The 15448-nt window shown below is 33.2% G+C and overlaps 1 protein-coding gene across 1 annotated transcript; it reads right to left on the reverse strand.

Moving 5' to 3' along the window:
• Window positions 1–7020: 7020 nt before the first annotated feature.
• Window positions 7021–12791, reverse strand: LOC142505243 (very-long-chain aldehyde decarbonylase CER1-like). Its single transcript, XM_075618138.1, has 10 exons — window positions 12602–12791; window positions 12280–12503; window positions 11354–11586; window positions 11028–11247; window positions 9498–9873; window positions 8791–8898; window positions 8491–8691; window positions 7958–8056; window positions 7699–7872; window positions 7021–7378 (listed from the first exon to the last, which is right to left on the reverse strand). The coding sequence occupies exons 1-10, from the start codon at window positions 12779–12781 to the stop codon at window positions 7208–7210; spliced, it is 1986 nt and encodes a 661-aa protein (XP_075474253.1). The 5' UTR covers window positions 12782–12791; the 3' UTR covers window positions 7021–7207.
• Between the last annotated feature and the right edge of the window lie 2657 nt (window positions 12792–15448).

The following is a 15448-nucleotide window of genomic DNA, read 5'->3' on the forward strand; positions in this document are numbered from 1 at the left end:
GAAACCAAAATCAAAGTTATAAACAAGATTTTGGTCGAGGACGAAATCGAGGTCGTGGTCGTGGATGTGGACGTGGAAGTGGTCGTGGTCGTGGTCGTGGACGCGGCCGTGGTTTTGAAAATAATCGAGATAGTTACTTTTATAACTCATCTCAAAAGAACGTCCCAAACCATCCACAGAAAAGGCATCATGAAAATATGAGTGTTAATGAGAATCACTCAAAAAGATATGAAAGTTCTTGTTTCAGATGTGGTACTCCAGGACATTGGTCCCGTATTTGTCGAGCCCCTGAGCATCTTTGTAAACTTTATAAAGAATCATTAAAGGGAGAAAGAAAAGGAGACCAACTTCACTGAACAAAGTGAACCTTTGAGTGATTCAACTCATTTTGATGCTGGAGATTTTCTGATTGATTTCTCAGACAATGATCAATTTGCTGGTGAAATAAATATGTAAAATATTTTATGTACCCATATGATAATGTTTTATTATGTGCTATATTTTGGCATTTTATTGTCAGTAATTTTATTTCATTGCATATATTTTTTGAAGTTGAAATATGGAAAATACTATGAGCAAAGCTGAAGTTTGCATACCCGATAGTGGTACAACGCACACTATCCTCCGAGATAAAAGATATTTCTTGGAACTAAAACCAACAAAAACAAGGGTGAATACAATATCAGGTCCTGTAGACTTGATTAAAGAATGTGGTAAAGCAAAATTTTTGTTACCTAATGGTACAAAATTTTTTATCAATGATGCTTTCTATTCACCACAATCGAAAAGAAATTTGTTGAGTTTTAATGATATATATTCCCATGGGTATGATACTCAAACAATGAATGAAGGGAATGAGAAATATATGTGTCTTATCACATATAAATCAGGAAAGAAATATGTGATTGAAAAACTACCAATGCTCCCTACTGGATTGCATTATACACACATAAGTCTCATTGAATCAAGCATGGTAGTTGATAATTCTTCAATATTAACCAATTGGCATGACCGATTGAGACATCCTGGTTCAACAATGATGCGAAGAATCATAGAAAATACACATGGTCATCCACTGAAAGACCAGAAGATCTTTCAGAATAATAAGTTTCAATGTAAATCATGTTCTCTTGGAAAACTTATTATAAGACCATCACCAGTCAAAATCCAAACTGAATCATCAATGTTTCTTGAACGTATTCAGGGTGATATTTGTGGACCAATCCATCCACCATGTGGACCATTCAGATACTTTATGGTATTGATTGATGTCTCCAGCAGATGGTCACATGTATGTTTATTATCAACTCGAAATGTTGCATTTGCAAGATTACTTGCTCAAATAATAAAATTGAGGAATCAATTTCCCGATTATACAATCAAGAAAATTAGACTTGATAATGCTGGTGAATTTACTTCCAAGACTTTCAATGATTATTGTATGTCTATGGGAATCATTGTTGAGCATCACATTGCTCATGTACATACACATAATGGATTGACTGAATCATTGATTAAACGTCTGCAAATGATTGCTAGACCAATGATTATGAAAACAAAGCTCCCTATTTCTATATGGGGACATGCAATTTTAAATGCTGCTCATTAATTCGCATCAGACCAAGTGCATATCATAAATACTCTCCATTGCAGCTTACATTTGGTAAAGAACCAGACATTTCTCATCTGAGAATTTTTGGATGTATGGTGTATGTGCCTATTGCACCACCACAACGAAAGAAAATTGGACATCAAAGAAAGGTTGGAATTTATATCGGTTATGATAGTCCATCAATCATTCGATATCTTGAACCTCAGACAGGCGACGTGTTCACAGCACGTTTTGCTGATTGTCATTTTAATGAGGAAATCTTCCCAATGTTAGGGGAGAACAGAAACATACCGAAAATGAAATTACATGGTATGTATCATCATTGTTACATCTGGATCCAAGAACAAAACAATGTGAAAAAGATGTACAGCAAATTGTGCACTTGCAAAGAATAACAAATCAAATACCAGATGCATTTGCAGACACAAAAGGGGTAACTAAATCATATATACATGCTGCAAATGCCCCTGCTCGAATTGAAATTCCGAAGAAACAAATTGAAGATACTCATGATGTCATTAAACGCCTGAAGCGTGGAAGGCCAGTAGGTTCCAAGGATAAAAATCCTCGAAAAAGAAAATTCATAGAGAAACACGATGATCACAAAATAAAGAATGATGTTTCTGAAGAAACACATGATGATCACAAAATAGAGAATGGTGTTCTGAAGAAACACATGATGATGAAAATGTTCTGTCAGAACCACAAACTGACGAGAATCATGAAATCTCTATCAATTACATTAATACTGGAAAAATATGGAACCGAAAAGATATAGATGAAATTGATGATATATTTTCTTATAATGTGGCAATCGACATCATAAATGATAACGAAGATCATGAACCAAAATCTTTTGGTGAATGTAAAAATCGGTAGGATTGGATAAAATGGAAAGATGTCATCAAGGTTGAATTAGATTCGCTAAAAAACCGTAATGTTTTTGGACCTATAGTCCTTACACCTGAAGGTGTAAAACCTGTTGGATACAAATAGGTTTTTATTCGAAAGCGAAATGAGAAAAATGAAATAGTAAGATATAAAGCTCGACTTGTTGCACAAGGTTTTTCTCAAAGGCCTGGAATTGATTATGAAGAAACGTATTCTCATGTGATGGATGCAATTACGTTTCGGTATTTGATTAGCTTGGCGGTATCTGAAAATTTAGAAATGCGTTTTATGGATGTTGTTACAGCTTACTTATATAGATCACTTGATAGTAATATATATATGAAAATCCCTGAAGGATTTAAGATGCCTGAAGCACAAAGTTCAAAACCCAGTGAATGTTATTCTGTGAAATTACAAAGATCATTATATGGGTTAAAGCAATCAGGTCGAATGTGGTATAATCGACTAAGTGATCACTTGATGAAAAAGGGATATGTAAATAATTCAATATGCCCTTGTGTTTTCATTAAGAAAACAACATCCGGATGCGGAATTATTGCTGTATATGTTGATGATTTAAACATCATTGGAACGAATAAGAAAATTCAAGAAGTTGTGTCATACTTGAAGGAAGAATTTGAAATGAAGGATCTTGGAAAACCAAGTATTGTCTGGGTTTACAAATTGAATAAAAAGAATGTGGATTGTTTGTTCACCAGACAAATTATACAAAAAAGATCCTTAAACGTTTTAATATGGATAAAGCAAATCCTTTAAGTACTCCAATGATTGTTAGATCATTAAACATAGAAAAGGATCCATTCCGTCCATGTGAAGATGATGAAGCTATTCTTGGTCCAGAAGTACCATATCTAAGTGCTATCGGTGCCCTTATGTATCTTACAAATTGTACGAGGCTCGATATATCTTTTGCCGTAAATTTGTTGGCAAGATTTAGCACATATCCAACAAAGAGACACTGGAACGGAATTAAACATATATTCCGTTATCTACGAGGAACGACAGACTTGGGACTTTTGTATTCAAAAGATACTAATCCAAGTATAATTGGTTATGCTGATGCTGGATACTTATCTGATCCACACAAGGCACGTTCCCAAACTGGATATGTATTTACTCGTGGAGGCACTGCAATTTCTTGGCGTTCATAGAAACAAACGCTCGTAACAACTTCATCAAATCATGCCGAGATTATTGCACTACATGAAGCAAGTCGTGAATGTGTGTGGTTAAAATCAATGACCCAACATATCCAAATCTCATGTGGATTATCATTCGACGAGAAGCCTGTGATACTATATGAAGATAATGTTGCATGTGTTGCTCAAATGAAAGAGGGATACATAAAAAGCGACAAAACTAAACATATTCCTCCTAAGTTCTTCGCATTCACTAAGGAGTCAGAGAAGAATAAATGTATTGATGTTCGTCACATTCAATCAAGTGAAAACTCATCAGATCTCTTCACAAAGGCACTTCATACGTCAATATTCAGAAAGCACATATATAATATTGGGATGCGCAATCTACGAAATTTGTGAAGAATTGTTCGTGTCAACATGAGGGGGAGTTTACGTGACTGCACTCTTTTTCCCTTACTATGGTTTTTATCCCAATGAGTTTTTCCTAGTAAGGTTTTTAACGAGGTAGTATAAAAACACGTAATGAAGACAATCATTATGATCATCATCACAAGGGGGAGTGTTGAAAAATATATTTAAAATGTGAGTATTGAATATTTGAATGTTGAATATTTGAATGTTGAAAATAAGAGTGGTAAATATTGAAAATTAGTCTGTGATGATGTAGGTAATGATGTATTTTATTTTTGGATTATTTGTAAAGATTTCCTATAAATAGATCTCTCATTTGTGAAAAATCACAATTGAGTAGAGAGAAAAATATTATAAAGTGTGTAGTTTGGTAAATTTTGAGAGTTTGAGATGTTTACTTTTTACCATAAATTTTTACTTTTTGACAACAACTTGAAATTATAAATTATGGCAATAAAGATTCACTCATAAATCTCCAACTGCATCCAACGTCAATATATATAATAATGTGTACCGTACAATAATAATTCCTAATAATTTAAACTCAAAACATTGAATCTTTTTGTTGCTACATATATAAAAGATTCACCACTGCTATCAGTACTCATTTAAACTCATTTAAACAAATAATAAAAATTTTACAAAAATTTTTGTAAGCCAATCTAACGAGCTAATTTTGTGAAATAGATTTTTTATTTGAGTAATTCATTAAAAAATATTACTTATTATCACTAACAACTTAGAAAATTTTGACATGATAGAATAATAATAAATATTGATAATATCATCTTCTATGATTCAGAGGTAAATCATAAATATCAGTATGATTAAGTACGAGTAACCGTAAAACATGAAAAAAAAAGTTTAGATACGGGAAAAAGACGTGGAAAAACATCGATATAAACAGAGAGGTCGGCCTCCTCCTCCCATTGAAGTGGATATGGAGTTAAGGACGTTAGGTCTATTCCTAAACATGCATGGAAGACTAATATCTTATCTGTCACAATTGGCATGCACGTGCTTCTTTTTTTTCATGTGGTTGGTCTCTCCATAATCCTGTCGCCATGTGGTTAGTCTGAAAAGTTTCCAACATGTTGGGTTTTGAAGTCCCCGTATGTTTGTTATAATCGTGTCTGATCGATACCGCTTTTAAATTTTTTTTATTTTGATATCAGATTTATTCCAATTTCAACGTGCCGATTAAACTTTTAGGACCATCGAATTTTACAATGAAATATTTCAAAGTGTAAAAATTTGTACATTTATTGGTTCATGAACGTGAAATTTCTCTCGTTATGTTATTAATTTTGTCTTATGAACCATTAAAATCGATCGTATTTGAAAATCATCTATTAATTTTTTTTCCCGAACCAAAATCCATATGCAACGCGACTTATTTAGTTTTCAACCTTGTGTTAATAGTATGATTACTATTTCACAAAAACTGTTGTGAGACGGTTTCATGACTCAATTTTGTGAAACAAATTTTTTATTTGAGTCATCATGAAGAATATTACGTTTTATTGTAAATATAGACAATGTTGACCCGTCTCACGAATAAAGATCCGTAAAACCGTCTTACATGAGACCTACTCTTCCTATTTAGTATGATGCTACTACCGTTCACATCAAAACACCACTCCATATATTAATATTTTTTAGGGATAACAATATTTACAATTTTATCAGAATTTTTTTTCTTTCTAATTTTCATATAGGATAGCATAATATTCCTTCTCAAAAAGCAATTTATGACTTAAAAAAACATTTAATGATGATAGGAGACTGGCGGCCCAAAACCAGTGCAGCACTTATCTGGTCGAGAAATAGGACGGGCCCAATTGAAATTTTTCGTTGGTATTCTTTCGTATGATTGATTTTTGGTAGTTAAAATGTTAATTTTAGTTCTATATGTATGCATGATCTGAGACATGGAGTGTCTCGCTTGTGAAAATGGCCTCGTTTTCTGGGATCTGATAAGTTTACCGAGAATGAATGGTTGATTTGCTGGTTTTTCAAGCTTCTCTTTTGTTAGATTTTGTTATGTCTATACTCTTTAGAGCTGAAATAATTTCATGTATGGTTAAGAAGATCTGATCGAACACTTTCTCAACTTTGTGAAGTTTCTTTTAAATTTCCCTTTCAATGGCTGAATCGTGGTCATTTTTCAGACATGAAGCTTCTTCTATCAGTGAATTCATCTTCAATGGATACGATGCGTTGTGATCTCTAGATCACAGCCGTGTGAAAGTCTGCTGTGTGTTATATATGCTTAAAGTGCTTGTATGCAGTATCACAAGTTTTCGACTCAACTCAAAACAAGAACAATAATCATTTAAACAAATTCATGCTGAAGATTTTTCAATCAATCTGCATATTCTTTTGTGTAATTAATGATCTATTCTTTTTTCATGAGTTTCAAATTATGATATATCGGTTGCTTTCTCTGGTCTAAAGCCCCGGCAGTGGGAAGGGCACCCAATGTGCAAATATTTGTCGGACATTTTAGATATACCCACCTCATCTCGTGTAAGAAATGCACATCACCGTGATGCTTTGTTTTCAACCACAGCGGAAGATCCAAATCCATAGTACTGTGAGTTTTTAAATGCTAAGTCTGGATAAACTACAATCCCTTTACGTTGCTTCGAAATAAATTGTTGCCGTTCGATACCTTTTACAAATGTTTGTCTCATGACTATGATTGATAATATGATCAAGGAGGTGAAAATTGTACCTTCAGAGGTGACGATTAAGCTTCTCCAAAGAGCAATACAGGAAAATGGAAAGGAAGCAAGCGTATGATTGATTATACGACGGAAAGAAATAATCACCCTTTCATAATTATCATCTGTACAAATTCATTTATTTAAAAATAAAAAATGAAAATGCAAATTTGTTCCTAGTGTGAATATGCAATTTATCGAATTTGACATTATTCCATCTTCAATTTAATCTCATTTCATTATATTATGTGTGGCAAATCAAAAGAATGATCACTGTCGAATCACATCAGATACGTTTGCATCTAAAATAAAGGACGACACACACACGACAAAACCAACATAGATTGTTGCATCAATACAAACAAAGGATGAATAACAGAAACATATGACAGATTTCATTCTGATCATGGCTTTGATTCATAAGAAAGGGGACGAAACCCGTGCTCGATACTGGCTTGCCATATCTTATCGGTATCAAACATCATGTTTCCGTATTCATGCACGTTCCATTCTCTCATGGCATGGAGGATTCCGGCTATTCGCCATGCACTCATCACTCGTCTTGGCAACCAGTTCTATCATTTCAACAAATGAACATAAGATCCAATTAACTCAAGAGAAATGGATCAAAAATAATAATAGTGAACTTTCGAGTTGAAAGAGATTTTTTACTTGCAAAACAACATTAGACCCATAGGACCGTACCAAGGAGATTATATATGTACAATGGTCAATGAAGTTCATTAATAAGCAGTTTTACTGTAGTACTCCTGTCATTTTCCTTCGACAAATGACAGGAGTATTACAGTGCTTTTGTATGATCGAGTATTGTAAAAATATATAAATTTTATATGCCAAGAAACAAGATTAAACAGAGAGACTTTTCATTTCTAACCTCACAAGAGTCGACGTTTTCAAGATTCTTGGGAGCCAACATTGCTGGTGTATAGGCGTAGAAGCAGTCCCTGCGCACCTTCTTGGGAGGAAACTGCGAAAAGGGAACGAAAGTTGTTTCTTTTGGGGCCTTAAGCTGCTCGTCTTCCTTTAGTCCATCTCCAACAAGCCATACCTGCTCAAACAATTACCAATTCTTTATTCATTTATATCCCTATAATTACAAGATGGGAAAATGAGAGAGAAGTAAAGTTTTAAACCTTTGGAACATTGATTTTGGAGATAACTAAATTCTTTGCAGCCTCATTGCCAAGCCTTGCTTTAAGATTTTGGTAATCATCTTCACGCAGTGTAAATACCTATTAATTAAATTCACAACGGATCAGTGATTTTTAATACCGAATGAAACGGGAGCATCATAGTTAGATCATTTTTCATCTCTATAACAAAAACTTTGGTATTTTTTTTTTTTATCTTTACTCATGGAGTTATGCCATAATCAATGCTGCAAATGATTCTCGAGTGAAAACACAGAATAGGTGGCTGATCTTTGAGTAGGAAAAAGAGGGATTGCAGGTCCCAAATGTTGTCGCATTGCTTTTTTTTTTTTTTAGAAAGCTCGACCAGCGAGAAAAAGTGTTTGGAACCAAATATCCAATGTGGCCTTTTTTAGGGTACATGTAAATTTTTTCTATATATTATACATAGGATAAAATGGCATTTCAATCTCTCGTCATAGCTTTTTAATACCCCAGAAGGCTTTGAAATCCCTATATATTTGTAATATATATACCTGGATACCATGTTGGCACAAGGCCAGAGCAATAGCATAAGCAACCTTTGATAAGTCTCCCCGCAGGACCACCTGAGTTGTACCTTTCGGGATGCTGTTCACCACCACAGCGACGGCTAAACTACTCCCATCTACGAGCTTCACCTTCAAACCGGGGTGGTTTCTCACAAAAAGATCACCACTTCCATTAAGCCTCTCTTCCTGCGCAAATGCATGAAAGTTTGAAAGATATATAAAAATACACTACATGGTACTCTTCCATTTTTTCGAGAATTTAAGCGTTGTAGATTCGATTCTTGCCTGATTCAATAGGCCCAGGCTCAACACCTTGATGCCCTTTTCCTCAGCTTCAGTTATTGCATCCTGAATCATCTTATTGATCGACTCTCTTTGCCATTGCATGTAGTACTACAAACAGTCACGTGACCAAGAATCTCACTCAGAGGTTGAATGAAAAATTAAAAATTTGACGTACAAGATAAATGTTATAACTAAGCCTTTTCTGCGTGCTTTCTACTATCCCATAACAGTTTGTGGAAAACTAAAGTTATGAAGTATTCATATATAAGCTTAGCTTGTACAATTTTAATTTGTTGTGTCGACGTAGTTGTAGGCAGGGACAAATATGAATGAGTAACTCATCCAGTCCACCGTGTAAGTCTTTATGTAGCCTCCGTATCTTGAGGGCTCAACATAACAATATAAAGCCGATGTGAGAGACGGACTCTAGTTCGTCATGGACATTCTGAGCCTATGTCTACCATGGAAGAATGCACACATATCGATCTCCAGTGCAGAAGCTTGATCTCTAGCTAGGTTTCATTATGCCAAGGCAATATGCATGTGAAGCAGTTACTATGAAATAAGAATTACAATTGTTAAAGAGTCTAGCTAGCTTGTGGATCCCAGCGTATAACCTAAGCTACGGCATGAAAATGGCCAGTCTCTTTGCATTTTGATCTAAAATAAGAAACACATATATATAGAGAGATGGAAGGAACGCTTACTTGAACAGTATATGTCGGAATCGCCCACGTCTGCAATTTTAGGCTGTTGAAGATGTTCCTCTCAACAATGAACGAACGTCCATAAATCCTCGCGATCATCATAGACCAAAGCGTGACAGGCCACATTAACCTCAAGTACCACTTCGATTTATGAGGTTCCGAGGCCAAATATGCGAAACCAAGGCGAAGATAGTATATGGATTCGGGTGTAGTTAGATGCGTCAAGTACACCACGTCGGGTGTTTCTTCCTTTCGTTCAAGTGAAGTTTCATACAATGTGTCGGAAGATTTGTCCATCGTACCATATATATAGTCGTATAATGGCATGAAAAGGCAGTAATTGGTTCGAAACTGTGTGTGATGAAGGGAATGATACCTGTGTCGAGAAATAATTGAATTAGTTTTAGTCAAATAATATACCCTCATATTTACGACAAAATTTAAAGTTTATAATCCAAATTGTAGAACGTTTTATACATTTCCAAAGATGGTTTTTTGTTCTTTATTAACTTTATTGGAAAACATTACACTTAAAATAAAGTAAATTTAATTGGTGTATTTTTAGATAATAATTAAAAAATTAATCTTCTACAGATTATTTGTATAAGTTAATTTAATTAAGAAAAGGGGAAGTTGGTGAAAAATCCCCAATCAAAACATTTCTTTGGGTTCACTCGTTACCCACAAAATTGTAGTACTATGTCATACAAAATGTGATACAGTTCATGTGAAAATGTGGTACTAAAAAAGTACTCAGTGACTGAATACAAAAAAAATCAACTACCGGACACTGAAAATCCAATTTCCCGTTAAGAAAAAGCAAGAGAACGTAAATTTTTTTCCCCTTGAAAGTCGTAAATGACATAAAGATACCGAGTTTGATGTGACCACATTAATTATAATTCATTTTCTTCAACCAATCCAAAATAATTAGTCGGCAACATACTATGTATTGCTTTACTCCATAAAAATTATTAAATGCTACCAGTTTCTGCCCAACAACGATGTCATATAGAAGCAGCGGTTAAGAATGAAATTTGGACCTAATTCAATTTCAAAATCTAGCTTAAGTGAGAAAAATGTTCAAGATCATATATACAACTATCGATATTTTATTCAATCGATGTGGGACAACAGACACACCCCTTCACGGCCAGAAATGAACATCTGGAGCGTAAAGTTTACAAATGATCCAATTATGGGCAGAACGGATGACCCAACTATGGACAGTACAATACATAACAGTGGAACCTGAGCTCTGATACCATGTTAAGATTGGAACTTGGACCTAACTCAACACCAAGATCCAAGTTTCAATCTTTAACATGTTCTCATGTCTCAAGTCATCAAATGAAAACCAGATGAAGAATTGAAAATAAAATCTACAAAATTTTAGTTACTCATCTCAATTAAAATCATTAGATCGCATTTGGAACACACGCACTACGTTAAGCATGTTAATTTTTGTTCGAAGAACATGTAATATTGATATAAATTATTAAAAAGTAGTACTATAAAATAGATACTTACGAAGGTGTGTAGATGAAATACTTGAGGATGGGAAACATAGAGAAGAGGGACTTAGGAATGAGCTCGAAATTGCAGTGTCCCATGTTGTTCATGAAATCAATGTAAGTAATATAGCCAGCAAACGAGAGGATGGAAGCAGTCCCAGTGAGCACCGTCACAAGAATTGGGATCGAAAATAGTACAAAGTATGCTATATGCTCGGCGAATGGGTGAATCACAGCTGCAGCCACCCACCAAATATCAGTATTTAGGTATAAGCACTTTTCACCCACATGCAGACTGATGAAAACTAACGTTGGAGTTTATGTATACTGATCAATTCTTACATGTGATGGGCTCGGTGACGATGGAGGAGTGGTGGTGGGAATGGTAGCGTGTGTAGAGGAAGTGGTGGTGCAGCGCCCTGTGCAGCCAGTAGTAAATGAATTCCACCGGGCCCGTGTGCAACAAAATAGTCAGGATCACGCCATTTGTTCTCCACCACGGTAAATGTTGACCTTGTTCCACGTACATGGACCCGATATATATCAAAAGCCCATTTAATATGATTTGGTCATCCCTGCATGGAAAATAGTGTTCAAGTAAATAATTCATTAGATCCAATCTTTCAAAATTTTCAAAAATAAAAACAGAGTTAATGATTCTTTGGTTTTCCTCATTGGCCTCCCAAATGCACAAATAATCTTGATTTCGTTCTTACATTCATGTCCAAAAATTGAGCGGCGTATTTAAAAAAAAAAAAAGAAAAATATTTTTCGTCCAATTTTTTGTTTTGGTCCATTAAGTTTTAAAATTTTGGTTTTGTTAAATTAACTTTTAAATTTTGACTATTTTGATCCAAATACCGACGTCACATTAGACCGCATCAGAATGTTTAGATCTCACAACAACGTTTTATCAGTTGGCATGTCAGCATTTGGACTAAAATAGCTGAAAATTAAAAGTTCGTCCACCAAACAAAAAATTAGAACAAGGTTAATGTGGAAAAAAAGTATTTTCCCTATAAAAAAAACATATAAAATGCCACCGCCCATGTTCGGCAGCGGCTCAAACCTTGGTAAGAACAAAACTCCACAACTCTAATAAATTAAAAGAATTAACTAAAATTGAAAAGAATTATCATGGGTTGCCCATCCTTTTGGGCCACCATTGGTCCACTCGACAGCAAATTCGACAAATACCAGCTTAGAAAAGAAAAAGAAAAGTAGATTACAGTTTTCAAAATGCAAAACTAGATAGGAAGAGAGATCACCAGTTTCTTTCTCTGTCAACTTGCTCAAATTCAATGGTCTTATCAACAATCCTCTTATTCCCTTTGGCAGTCCTGTAGCGAGAGAGTGTAATCCAAATCTGATTGTGAAGCATTCTAAATAACAAATATGGAAATATCAGAAAATGGGACAAATCCCTCTCATTTTTGTCCTTCACCATGAACGAGTATGTTTCGTGTATTGCCCATGGAGCCACTACCAAGTACTGCACCAACGAAATCAATTCATATTTGTATGAATAAATCAGATAAGAAGAATACCCCCCAAAAGAAATAAACGAACAATAAAGTACATGGGATGCACCTTGAAGTCTCCAAGCCAAGCCCATGGCCATTCTGTAAGGATCCCTGGTTTGGTAGCCATTTTAACTTTCAGGGCAAGTGCTGTGCGCTGCTGCAAACTCCCCGGATCTACGTCTCTATATTTATAACTACTATAGTTATATACATTGCAAAAGGCGTACCATGGAGGGTCATGTCGCATTGAATTTTTGACAAGTTGTATGTATCATATTTATTGTGCTTCTTGTATTATCTGGTACGTTCAACTAATAAAATATGTGCTGTACGTGCTTGAGGTTTTAGTATTCTAATTGGTCTGAAAATTGCAAAACTTCATTATGAAAATTAAATTAATCGGAATTCATTTTACGCATGCAAACGCAATAATTCAAATCCATGAAAATTAACCCTCGTAATGGACACGTACTTTTGTTGAGCAAAATTGGTTTGTATGACAGCCAAGGCGCCGTAAGTGCAAAATGATATCAATTCAATTATACATGTACGATTAACAAATTTAATTTGACAGTTCATCTTTAATTAATCAATTTGACAAAATTGAAGTAGCTTACGTACATTAAGAGGGTGGCTCCGTCTATATATATATATATTTACGTTTTCCAAATTTTTAAAAGAGTGTCATCGTAAATTGATATATTGATTGTCTGTAAATTGCTCTTATTATATAAAATATAAATTTTTATATAATATTATATTTTTCAATTTTTAAAAGAGTGTCATCGTGAATTTTTGCAATATCGATTATCCGTAGATTGTTAATATTATTTTATTATTATCTTAATTAGACCTTTAATATAAATATGTAATAAATTCATAAAAACTGATTTTTCGAAAAGTATTTATTTATTTTTAAAAATTTTAATAGAAAAATTAAAATAATAGATGATTTTTAAATATTTTTTTATTTATAGTTTCTTTCGACCAAAATAAAGAAATCAATTTAACGACATAATGTTTTTATCATTATTTGAACAATATCTCAAATTATATAAACTATTCTTATATAATAGTTTTTAAAATTTAAATATATTCATTAGATTCCATTAATAATTTTAAATAATTATTTAAATACTAATATATATTAGTTTTAATTATTAATTACATTAAAAAAAACATTTATTGTAGTTGAAACACTAGTCTTCGTGAAGGAGTTGTCTTCGTTCTCCCCTTCCAAACAATATGGTTCCACGAAAATGATTGGCACGTTTCACAAGCATCATGTGGATTCATGAACCATATGCTTTTATTAATCACACAATTACAGAGGAAAGTTGTCTAACGTATAATTGGCACGAGAAATAATAGCTTTTCAACTTTAGTTTGGATTTCAACATACATGGGGCTACATTGAACAAGTTTTGCTAATTATCATCCAAAAATAATAAAATAAATTAACAAAAACTTGTTTGAAACGATCTCACGGGTCGTATTTTGTGAGATAGATCTCTTATTTGGGTTATTCACGAAAAAGTATTACTTCTTATGCTAAAAGTATTACTTTTTATTGTGAATAACGGACGGTATGGTTGACTCGTCTCAAGATAAAGATTCGTGAGACCGTCTCACAAAAAACCTACTCAAGTAAATTTAAGGTTTTGAAAAATTATCAAAAGAGGTAATCTATACTTTGCATTTAAAATTGCACGACCTACTTCTATATATAGATCGATCACCAGCGGCTTTAAGTGTCCATATATAAAGTAATAATTGTTTTACATGATGCAGATGGATAATTATTGCTACTTAATAATTGCAATCTAGAAGCTACTCCTTATTAAATTTCTTGAATGCAATTAGGTTACAGTGCATGAACAATGCTTCAGAATTTCAGTTAAATCAAAGCTGCCAACCAAACTGATGTAATTTATAAATTTAGTTCCATTTGTTCGCTAATCAATCGATTTTCAGTTTTATATATTAAAAAAATGATTTAATCGGTTGCATATTTGGTGTTTTTTTATTGGATCAAATCCTGCTCCCCCTATAATTTTTTTTAAGGTAATCCCAATGAATTATTATTTAAAATCATTATATTTGTTTATTTATTAATAAATATACAATATTTAGTTCTTTCAAAGCATATATTGTTTTTTTTTTTTACGATAAAACATATATTGTTAATTTATAGAAATAAACAAAGAATAATATAATGTGAAATAAGATAATTTCATTATTATAATTTTTAAAAATAATGATATGAATAAAATTAACAAAAAAAATTTCATTATCCACTTGAATTGATATTTTGCTGAATTTTGACAGCACTCCCTAAGATAAAACTGAAATCACTTTTTTAGTCACTAAATAGGTTTAGATTTGCGAAACTCTACATACCATAGTATATGAATAAATGTTGCATATATAATTTCTGATTTTTTTTATTATCTTCTACAAAATTAAATATTACCCTGACATGTAATAAATTAAAGTTGAGGTTCTTTTACTAACTAAATTTTAATTAATTTGACGAAATCTTATTTGAAATTATAATTATACGTTCATTACATAACTTCATTGATTAAATTTTTTATTTCCTAAAATAGTATTTAATTTTAAATATTCAATCTTATATTTATTTATATTTTAAAATTCTTTATCCACATTTTAACATTTTTAAACGATACACCGTCATTCTTAATAATAATAAAAAAAAAACATGGTCTCACCTTGTCCTTCTTTGTGTGTGGGAGATATAAAGTGAGTGCACGAAAAAGAACGAGAACTAAGTAGATCTATTCGATGGCAAAGCATCCCAAACATAATAACGATGTATCAGAGATGATGAAATAAACGAGCATTTGATCAATGGTTAGGAGTTCGATTCTTCTTGTTAACACCTTCTCCGATG

Source organism: Primulina tabacum, chromosome 10 (genome assembly GCF_025594145.1).
Source record: "Primulina tabacum isolate GXHZ01 chromosome 10, ASM2559414v2, whole genome shotgun sequence".
Lineage (NCBI taxonomy): Eukaryota > Viridiplantae > Streptophyta > Magnoliopsida > Lamiales > Gesneriaceae > Primulina > Primulina tabacum.

Excerpts from the sequence above, each read along its gene's own strand:
- LOC142505243 (XM_075618138.1), bottom strand. The coding sequence starts at position 12,781 with ATGCGACATGACCCTCCATGGTACGCCTTTTGCAATGTATATAACTAT. Across the intron at positions 8,899-9,497 it reads TTCCGACATATACTGTTCAA|TACTACATGCAATGGCAAAG; the intron begins GTAAGCGTTCCT and ends GACTGTTTGTAG. Across the intron at positions 7,873-7,957 it reads CCAAAATCAATGTTCCAAAG|GTATGGCTTGTTGGAGATGG; the intron begins GTTTAAAACTTT and ends TTGTTTGAGCAG.